Genomic DNA, 12078 nt, shown 5'->3' with positions numbered 1-12078 from the left:
CAGAGGAGGCTGCTAGATACACTTCCAATAGTGCTTGAATTGGAAAATAAAACTAGAATGGTGATACAAAAGTGTAAGTTTTAAATGACATATTTATTATTAAATATAATATGCAGAAAGGGCACACTGAAATATTTTTTAAAAAATAAAAGGGACTCTATACCACCACCGGCACCACCCCACACGTCATCCCACAATTCAAGCACTGCTCACTTCAGAAACCATTTTTAAAGGGAGATGATAAGTAATTATATGTGCTGAACCACTAAATTACTAAATTTCCCCTTGGCTCTTACATTTTAATCTTGCAAATTTCAGAATATAAACCCAATTATATTTTTTCTCTGTAAAATATATAAATTGATCATATCCTCACAGAAAATTTCCATTTAGAAAAAATAGTAAACGTTGTATAAAATCGATGCAGGTGTTCAGGAGTTCTCCGTATAAAATGTCTATAATATGTGACTAACCATATTAATTACTCGTACAAGGGTTGGACTCATGTTGGTATATTTGTACACTAAAATATCTAAACATAAGTGCGCGATGAAGCTAACACATTTTGGCGTCCTAGTGTCCTACCATAACACAGTTTACTCGCACACGTTTCTTTTTCATCTTGACATGATATTCACCAAAACCGTTATAAGTCTTGTAATTCCTCAAACCGGGCAGAAGTAGCATAATATCAATAACATGGTTAATATTTAACCTATTATTATAACCCCTAACCTGCAGAACGGTCGCATTTACTGTTACGGACTTACGGTATCATTGGTAATAGATTTTCCCGATCCGTCGAAACAATATACGTCTTAGTTTTACGTTCCGTTCGCGATTTTCTCACCCCCATCACTCTATAGCGTTCCCATACCGCACCCACTCACCCACCCGCTTGCGTAATATGCGATATGCCATCGGATCTTGACTCCACCGCGGTTTATAATATTATGGCGGCTTCAACGGTCGGCGGTCGTGCTGAAAATCGCGCGTTTGTCCGCAAAGTGATTTGTTGCGCGCGCGCCCTCGCCGCCGGTAGACGGAGCCACCGTCCGGCCACCGCTTTGCGGACGACGTTAGCGCGTCGTCAGCCCGCCGCCGCACTCGTGCTACACCGGCCTCCGCGGCAGTGCAACACCGAAGGCCGTCACCGTTCGACGTCTGTCCGCGCAGCCGTTTGCCGTACGCCACAGTCGTCTCGCCGCGACCGTCTTGATAATATTATTATCGTCGTATACGCTCCAGTGTGCCTGTGCGCCCGTCAGTAATAAATTCGTTTCGGATTTTGTACTTCACATTATTTTTGCAAACATTGTTAACGAAAAAAAAATTTTTTTTGTCACAATAAATTATTTCGTACGGTGTTTCATACTCGCCTAGTGTAACACGCCGGATCCGCCAATCGAGTGTGTATGTACAGTGCGAACCATGATCATGAGTAACGAAAACCAATACCTGAGACCGGATTATTTAACTCCTCTGCCGTCGGTAAGTGTAATATTATTTTATTCCATTATTTTTGTCGCTGGTGTGCACTTATATGCTCTCCAAAAATTAGCTATTACATTTTTTTTCAATAGTAGTTTTTGTTGTGGTAAAATAAAAAAATCTCAGTTCGGTCCTAAAGGTGTCATCAGGGTGAAATATAACGCACATAATAACAATTGTATATTTTGATTAGAATTTAATTTAAATGTGTACCTTCAATACCAAGTATATTTAATAACAATATAATAATATGTTAAACTAATGAGTAAAATACCATAAAAAAAATTATTACAGCTACGTAAAATTGGTAGTAACGTTTAAATTATAAATACTTTTGACTTTAAATGTTTTTAAACTTCTAGGTACCTATATTTGCTCAACTGTATTTAGATAGTTCTTTCAATTTTTAAAAGGTTAGATGTTTTATAAAATAACCATTAAAATGTAAAAAATATAAACGATTAAACCGTACGTGACATAGTTAAAAATTAAATAACTACATCTAAAAAAAAACTTCGATCACCGGAGTTACCTATAAGTTATTTTATTGATAATGGGACTAAACTTAACGATTTTTTTAATTTATAGTAGTCTGTTGAAAATCATCATGTCATGGATCAGATCATAAGCCACAACGATACTGATCTGTTGTGTAATGAAAAAAATTTATAAAATTAAATAAAACCCCGTAAATATAATATTATAATATGATACTGATGAATATTATCATCCCGCCCAACCGCAACATTCCGCGTGATCGCGTAGGTACACACGACTGCATACCAAAAACGAAAACTTTGTGTCGAAATTCGCGTTGGTGGTAATAAGTACGTACTTATATTATAGCCTGCACTAGTTCGTCAAGTCGAAACACTCAAAACCTTCGAAAACTGTGTCGTTTCGATAGCAACTGACAACTGTATATTTTAGAGAATATTAGAAATGCGTATTATACAACGGCAACGATGATGTTTTCATTTAAACGACTTTAAAGCGACGAATCTCCTAGCATCCATCTACTTATACACAACATGTAAAGCGATCGAGTATCCAAATCGCTTGATCGGAAAGCCATAAAGAGAAAAGAAAAAGAAAAATAGGAGGACGTTAACCCCCTGCGGACACGACGACAATAATAATAACAATACGCGTCGAGTTGGTTGTGGGTGGCTGTGGCGGGAGAGGGGAGAAATACCGCCACCGAAGCTATATCTACTCGACACTTGATTTATTCCCTAAGACTCGCGTGCAATATTGATTTGACGTGTCACACAATAATAACAATAATATAACAAACAAGGCGCGTACGCCAGGATCGCGAAAGCAAAATAAAATTTAAAAACCAATACGCGACTACATTATACATTTATAATAGGTACATTTTCACATACAATAAATTGCGTACGTCCATTATAAGTTATAATGATAATATTATATTATAGACCTACTTCGTCGAACGGCTCACGTCTTCGTCTCATATAATATTATATCGCCGATGCGAGAAATGCTATTTGAGCGCCGGCGGCAAATCGATTACGTCACGGCCCAGGCGCGCGCGTGTGTGTTCGATAATGACACGCGGAGGGGAAGTGTATTTTTTTCACCACCCCTATCGTCGGTTCGTTAATGGTTTTCCACCCGTCCGTCGCAGAAGTGCTTGTCGTCGTCGTCGTCGTCGTTTTTGATGTCTGCACACGGGCGCCTGCGCTCACTATAGTCATGTTACAGGACTTTGACGTGTCGACGAGCGGCGGCAAAGTCTGACGATCGAAGGGAAAACTGATGAGGGGAAGGTCGAGGGGAAAACGATCCGGAACGAGAGGTGTGTACACCTACCGCCCCATATATTATATTATTAGCTGCCGAAACCAAACAGACGCGTGCGTGTATAATATTATAGTATTATACGCACGATAATAATATAATAATATAATAATTCTGACGGCCAATTTATCCAGCTTAACAAGCCTAACAAGCCTAACAAGCTTAACAAGCCTCGTATTGTCGGGTTTTCCGCGACTGGAGCGTGGATAAGATTGCGCCAATGACTTCATGCTACAATGTGTACCTATTGGTAGATATTGTATTGCTATACTATGTTGAGTGTATTATAGGTAGCTAATCTTCCTCCCGGTCAGGCTCAACAGTTCTGTGTGGTTGTGGAAAACGAGAATTGATGATATTACATAATAATAATATATTAACACCGGTTGTAGAGACCAAGACAAAAATTAAGACACTAACAATTTTTGTCTCGCGGCGTACAAACCTATAATAACGTTACGCGTGGTTGGTCAGTTTATCATTTCTCTGTACACGACGACTGTGATTTCGGTTTAAAATATTATTGAGTCGAGTATTTGTCATCATTTAATTTTTATCAATAATTCTGAACAGCTCAAAAAAATTATGTGAACTACCTAGGTGCGAATATTAACGATTCTTGTGGGCAAAAGCTCAAAACTGACGTTGCCCGGGAGGCGGCATATCATAATGCATACCTTACCACATGATAATTATAGTAAAATATTATGTACATCGCACTCAAACATTGATGGTTTTTATTATTTTTCTTATACCACTGACTTATAAAGTTATAACCAACTGCATTTTATTATTATTAGTTATTAGTTATTACCACGGATACGTGGTGTTTATGGACCGCGATGCATGTCTAAAGTCTGTACAATGATTTCACTAAATTATATTCCGATTGATGCAGTCGCTCGCTCAATAATGTTAATTGTGAGCAGGTCTTTAAACCTATTCCGACACGGCTGCTCAGGATTTATAATCGCTATACCTGCAATATTACTTTTATTGCGCAGCCAGGATAACTAGTTTTCGGCGCGTTATTATTTTACGTTTTACACACTTAATTATAATATACAAAATATAATAGCCCGACTTTTATTCGTTACGATCCCGTGCCAGGAGTGCAGAGGTACACATTATCATAATGGATATTATACACTATTAATACGACGACGAGTAATAGTATATTCTCAAAGCGTTCGCCCGAGTACATCATAATATTATATTATAGTGCCGATAAAATATTATTTACGACATGTATATATCTGGTTCGTCATTATAATATTATAATACGTCCCCGCCTGAACGCCGCGATGACCGCTCGTTCGAGACGGACAAGATACACCATGCTCCTCGAAACGGGATGCATATAACGTTATAATTTGTCGATATCATAATATTATGTATTAAATTAACCGGACGTGCGATAATTTATTGCACATCACTCGACACGACCATGTTTATTATGCACACCTGTGCATCGCAAGACATTGTCGGTCTGCATATTTATAACGTTAGACGCACATGACACATACATAATATATTACCTATACACAAGCAAAAAAAAACTAGATAAATGCCCGTAAGTCAAAACTGTTGTACCTATGCTGTAGAAGAATAATACGGAGTGCATAGGAAACCAATTGCTTAACATTCGATTACCATCGTAGATAGAAAGATTTATAATTTAATATAATATGGATGATATATTTACTATAGGTTAGTCTCGTAATAATAGTTATATAGAAACTTGAAATAGGCGTGCTTAAAATAAAACCAAATCATATAATATCAGATTACAATATTTTTGTTTTTAAATTATGCCTATATAGTGTATGACTGTATGAGTACGTTTCTAATGTCTTGAGTAAAAATATAAAATAAAATTTAATAGGTATCTTATAAGTTATTAAGTCGATACGAAACAGTGTAGTATATTATTATACGTTTTATTAAAACAACTTACTAGGTACCTAGTTAATAGTATATTAGTCGTTTCATTAGTTAATTTTCATATTAGTTTAATACTTATTAAAATACACATCAATGTTACAACAACTAGTAAATAACAACAGTGATTACTGATTAGGATAACTCATAATATATACCTATACACTATAGTGTTGTACACGGTAATAATTTATGTTTTTTAACATCAACGATGAGTTTTTGCTTTTTTTTCTACTGATTTAATAGGACATTAGCGCAGTATAATAATTTGTGTACCTAATATTTTAGTATAACATACCGTTTGCTGAGATGACATTTCTAGCGGTCCCCTGTATTACTCCGGAGTAGATCGGTCCCAGAAAAAATTGTCTAAAACGTGCGACGCCCACGCAAATAAAATACTACCGTGATACTACCGCATATACCCGACTATAGGTCGACGATTTTTATCATCGTGCGTTTGATACTTTGATTACAACGTTTACGACAAACATAATGCGTAAACGCGCCACCGACGTTTATACGACCGAAATATTAGAGTGACCACTCGCGCACGCCATCTTTTTTTTAACATAACTTTTTACCAAGCAATCTGTTACAGCCGTAATCGCTATAATATATTTAATCATATTATTATTATTATTATTATTATACGCGCGGTAGTCTCAATCCGAATTCCGACAATCGTTTTACCGTCCGGCTATTTTCGTCTACCGTACTGTGCGAATATTTGCGCAGAAACTATTTAACGCTCGCACACCAAAATGAATGGAAAAATCGCCAGCAACAGACCACAACAACTTACTGGCAATGTATATATTATTATATTCGGCTCGTCCGCGACGTCTACACCGGACAACATTGCGCAGATAAGGTATTCGAAGCATTCGCCACCGAGCGAATAACGTTCCGCGGCGGGACTATACCGATCGTTCACCGAAATACATCCGTCCCACTATATATAGAGTGACGACTACCGATCGACAGGATTCTCTACGTTCTTGCTGTCTGCGTGTGTGGATTGTAACGTGGACATGTGGTGGAATCGTATGCACTATTATAGTACCTCAAAGTAATCGCGATAATGTAATATTATAATTTAAAGTATGTCTTATATATACCCTTGATGCGAGCCTGCTGAGATACCGCGCGGTATAGGCTTTAAAATCGTGTCCTTTAAATTATTGCGCTCGCCCCCTCTATACGATACTCACCAAAGTACCTAACCAATTATATTATTATGTAGGTTATGATATTATATTATTATGCCGACGATAGAATAATATGTCGGAATGCACAGTTCGTACCGAGAGGCGCGGTGGTAGGTACCAGCTATTTCGATGATATTATTAATATCCTTCACCCCCACGCGGGCACTTTCAACCCCGGACTACATTTTCAGATAATAATATTGTCAGCCAGTGGCGCGCACACGGAGGGTTAAGAGGACACAACTCATCACCCTGCAGCCACTAGAAATGTCCTTCGCGAAAAAATATTTTCACTTTACGCCCCTCTCATCTACAGTATCGGCAGTAGTATGTAATTTCAAGGGAATTATTATTAGCACAACCTCCTCCTTGAAAAATCCTGTGTGCGCTACTGCTGTTAGCAGTTCGAGTTCCTCGTCGGAAGAACGCGCCACAGCCGCCCTTGTAAACTATTTAAGCATATTGCACAAACCACTTGCCGTCACAGAGTGTCAGACATCCGGTTATGATGATTTATTACCAAGGTACAACGATACAACTTACTGCAGTAATCGCCGTCGTAGTAGGTATCTATTCGGAATGCATTATTATTGCTATACAGACATGACGGCGACGGCGGAGAGAAAAATAGACATCGAACGAACGGAATTCAGTTGGACGAGTCAATTTACGGACGACGTTATAATTTCAAAATATTTTAGCCGTATCCTCAGTGGTATTACATAGTAACTATAATCCGTTTTCTCGTCTCGCCACACAAAATAAATTGTGTTTTTTTTTTTTTTAATCATTTTGCAACGATTCGTATGCACACGTTTATAATTTATATAGGTACACATGTGACATTCGCACATATTATTATCAAGTATTCTTGACAAAACAATACAACTATCTATAAGCGATGGAAACTTATCACCGAGGTCGGTGTATTATAGGTATACATTGTAGGTATCTTACGTACCTATAATACATATAATATTAATATAATACCTACGACCTGCCTACTCTGATGATTATATACAAGTATATGCCGTTCGCAAACACACACTTAAATATTATATCATGTAGTAATTTGGTGGTACGCACAATACCGCAATAACATTAAATCAAAAAGTACATATCTTTTGTGTCTTGTCCGGTCGGAGTTTAATTTACACAAACGGTTAATATTATAATTTATAAGCATTAAGCACCACTCGTTCGGCCCAATGCAAATCAATGACGAGAACTTTTTTTTTTTAACATAAGTACTAGTACCTACATACTGATCTGTAATCGTTTTTCGCCTCGCCAAATTACAAGCCCATAATCCATATACGTCCATATCACATAGTTAGTAGAAGCCAAGAGTTATATTTGATACGATGTGTACCTACCTACTCTAAATGTACATAGAATTTTCAAAAATTAAAAGTCTGGGTACTATAAGGCTAGTATATAGGCTATAGGCTTTGTTAGGTTGGTATAGTACGACTAGTATAGTTTATACATACACGTTACATGGTTATGTATATTATATTATTATTATTATTATTATTATTATATACTGTAATTGTCAAATTAGGTATATATTGTGTTTTGTTATTATATGATCGAATTCGTGTAGGTAAATAATATTATCATAATACATGCAGTCCCTAACTTTTATCAAATATATTTAAAAGACAATTAACAGAATGAAATGTTTTTTCTGATATTAAAAAATTTTAATATTATAATATACAAACAGGTATTGTAATAATATTAAATAGGTAATTGAATAATGTTGTTGTAGGATATATTTCAAAGCGTATTAAAGAAGTAGTTTTTATCTCAATTTAAAAAAAAATAAATAGACGAAATTCACTTATAATAGGCACCTACTTACTTACTACTTATCTCATTTAACTATTTACACAATATTATACATTAACATAATTTGTTTTTCCTCGATTTGTGTATAACAACTTCGTAGTTTCATAATATGTTTCGAAATCATCTTGGAAACTCCGTCCAACTATAATATAATGGTGGTGTTATTTGCTTTCCGTCGGTTGAGGGACCCCCTTCCCTGGATGGGGGTGCGCTTTCCGTTGACAAAATTTAAACGTATCCAATGCTTGTGAATTATCTCTGTCGTACATACATGTGGCATAACGTACGATAATACAATATCGAGAATTTAAGGTATATTATACAAGGTTGGCGATAAACGGCGGGCACGTGACGCTAACACAATAACGGAATGGATGTCGAACATGAGAACAAACCGAAAAATCGCATACAGAACCGTAAACTAAAACTATGGCCGGGGGAGAAGAGCATAAAAAAACATCAATTTTCAATAATACGTGTGCAGTATGATGATTATTGTAGCACGTCGAAGGCTGGCGGATTTTTATGCGTATACACAAAACACAAACGTACAGACATGGGCATTACCTACATAATATTATTATACGCGTCTCGGGCATGATATAATATTATGTGGTTTATTGTCGAATTTCCCGGCGATATTATACCGCTGGGAAAACAGTGTTATTGAAAACTAGGATACACGCACAGTAGGTATTATATTGTGCGTAGTGTTGTATTTAGTCATCGATACCTATGAATTGTATATTTATTGCACAAGAGAGGAGGATAAGGGCAATACTGGAGAGAACAATACGTAGGTGCTAAAATATGATAATATATTTTATACATAGTTAGATACTAAATAATAATAAAAAAAATCAATAAAAATAGTTTAAAAGGAAATCCATTGAGAATATAAGTAATAATATAATACGAGACCACCTATTGGCTTAGAATAATAATGTTGCTTTAGTCGAAAGTGGAGCAAATACGTTTTATTGGTTTTACAACATCGAGTGCTTTTTATGATAAATAAAAAAAATCTAAAATATGACTGAATTTCTATACATTTGAAAATTTAACCCAACGGTAAACTAACGATTAGAATCATTTTTCGAATATAGATTATAGACGTAAAATATCATATTCCTATAGGTACAGTACTTATCACTTATCAGATTACACGCAATATCGGTTAAAACGCAGAAAACCTTAAGTACCAGCTAAATGTCCTATGTTTTAGTGTATCGTTGTCGGAAGGGGACAAAACTACGTTGCCCCTTTGATGTCGTGCACTAAACTATTTCTTTAGTGTATAATATATAATAACTGTACAACTGCACCCTCATCACTATCGAATATCGGTCATGAAGCCTTGACCAAATACCGAGTCAATGATTTTATACCATTGCAATTTTCAATAACATTTTATTATTTTCTGTTTACAGTTGGACGCTAAAAACAGTCCACTGGCATTGTTGGCACAGACGTGCAGTCAGATCGGATCTGACGCGCCGGCGCCGCAGAACGGCAAGTCAAACTCAGACAAGATTGGCAACCACCATAAGAAGACGTCGTCGTCACTCTCTTCGTCCTCGTCGACGTCTTCTGACCACGGAGGCGGCGGCGGTGGTGGCCGAGACAAACGTTCGCCATCGTTATCGTCGTCATCGTCGTCGTGTTCAAACAGCGGTTCACCGCCCGGCCGGACGTCGGTCGTCCACCATCACCTGCAGCCAGCCCCGATTACCACAGTCACCACCACGGCCCGGTCCAGTTTCAAACCATACGAATCGTGTGTGTTGCGACCGGCCGCTGAAGTGGCTGCGGCCGCAGCCGCAGCAGCTGCTGCCACTGCTAATCCCACGTCAATCAGCCTGGACGCGACCATAAGGAGAGCAACGCCCGCGGCCACAAATGGCGGTGGTGACCGGTGCAGCAGCAAAGAGAGCGCTTCGAGTCGTAAGTCGCCGGCGGAAGATGCGGCCACCGCGAGCAGAAAGCACAGTGAACAATCGCACAGCAAGCTCACGTCGTCATCGGCCGCTTCAGTGGCCGCTCTGATGGCAGCCGCTGGTTACCCGTCACCGCACCACCATCCGCAGTTGTCGGCGCACCCTCATCACCATCACCACATGGCGGCATTGGGTGGATCGCCCCTAATGAGTCCCTACTTCAGACCTGGCGCCGGGGCGCCACCGCTACCGTGCCGCGACCCATATTGCGCGGGATGTCAGCTTGCCGCTCACTTGGCTGCCGGCAAACAACAACAGCCGGCGGTCACGTGCCCGGCCGGTTGCACGCAATGCGACGCTAGCCCGAAAACGGTGGCAGCAGCGGCCGCTGCCGCAGCCGCCGCCCACCATCATCACCAACAGTCCGCGGCGGCACACCACCAACACCAACAGCAACAGCAACAGCAGCACCAGCAGCAGCAACAGCACCACCATCACCACACGATGGCCGCGGCGTACGCACACGCCCAGCTGGCCGCACTGGCCGCGGCCGCCAGCCAATTGCCGTACGTGTGTTCATGGATGGGCGCCGACCTGCCGTCGTACTGCGGCAAGCGGTTCGGCACGTCCGACGAGCTGCTCCAACACCTGCGCACGCACACCTCCGACCCGGCGGCCGCGTTGCCGCTGTTGCAACGCTCGTATCCGACGCCACCGCTCAGCCCGTCCGCCGCGGCCGCCGTCAGCCGGTATCACCCGTACGCGTCCGGCAAACACCACTCGCCGTACGGTTTCCCGTCCGGTTACCCGTCCTCGCCACTGGCCATGCCGCCGCACCCGGGCCTGCTGCCGCCGTACTTCCCCGCAGTGGCCTACTCACCGTACGCCGCCGCCGCAGCCGCTGCTGCCGCCCCGCGACTGGGCACGTCGCCGCACACATAACACTGCAGCCGAAAATTTTAACGATTTGTTAATTGTATTATTATTATTATTATCATGATCGTCGTACCGCCGTTAGTCGCGAGTGTTTTAGCCGATTAGCGAAATTTGTTTTTAATTTTATTTACGTTTACCTATTATATTATATAATGATATTAATACATTATACATAATATTATTGTTGTTAAGACAACAATAACTCAGTATAATATACCTACACCAGCTATAAATAAACTGCAGTTGCTCCTTTTCTATATTATACGATGTAGGTACACGTTAATTTTTATTTCATTTGAACAACAAAACAATTTACTAAAATTTGATAATTTACCCGCTTTTTATCTTAATTGGTAATAATATGTTAAGTTATTACGAATAGGTACCTATATATTTTTTATTTTGTTATTGATTACGTTACCTTGTTTTTTTTTTTTTGTTATTCGGTTTTATTATTTCATAATATTATTATTATTATTAATGTCAGAATTAAAAAATATATATATTCGAATCGTACATAATATTTTAATATAAAGTATGTAGTAATAACATAAATTATATATTATGAATTTATTGTAAAAAATTTTAACTATGTAACTGTGTATTATATATATTTCTAATATATACATCACCCGATTTTATGTTATATATTGTTGAATATAATAATATAATATATAATATGTCTGTTATTTGTTTCGTCTGTTCCTGACTATAGATATGATATGATATGTATACGTGACCAGAGGAGTCGTTAAACAATCGAACATTTATAGTTATAGTTTATTAAAAGATACTATTACCATAATATTTCGGTGACATGATATCTGTGACCTGTGTTCTATGTACCTCGCGTCTGCATTTGGACGTTATGTCGTACGACCAGA

The 12078-nt window shown here is 38.8% G+C and overlaps 1 protein-coding gene across 1 annotated transcript; it reads left to right on the top strand.

Moving 5' to 3' along the window:
• The first annotated feature begins 1098 nt into the window (after positions 1-1098).
• On the top strand, positions 1099-11823 carry LOC132943182 (zinc finger protein Elbow-like). Its single transcript, XM_061012045.1, has 2 exons — positions 1099-1491; positions 9752-11823. Exons 1-2 carry the CDS (start codon positions 1432-1434, stop codon positions 11198-11200), a joined length of 1509 nt encoding a protein of 502 aa, XP_060868028.1. The 5' UTR covers positions 1099-1431; the 3' UTR covers positions 11201-11823.
• The last annotated feature ends 255 nt before the right edge of the window (positions 11824-12078 follow it).

Source organism: Metopolophium dirhodum, chromosome 4 (assembly GCF_019925205.1).
Source record: "Metopolophium dirhodum isolate CAU chromosome 4, ASM1992520v1, whole genome shotgun sequence".
Classification (NCBI taxonomy): Eukaryota; Metazoa; Arthropoda; class Insecta; order Hemiptera; family Aphididae; genus Metopolophium; species Metopolophium dirhodum.
Note: the sequence above shows the minus strand (reverse complement) of the source record. Positions and strands in the feature narration are given on the sequence as shown.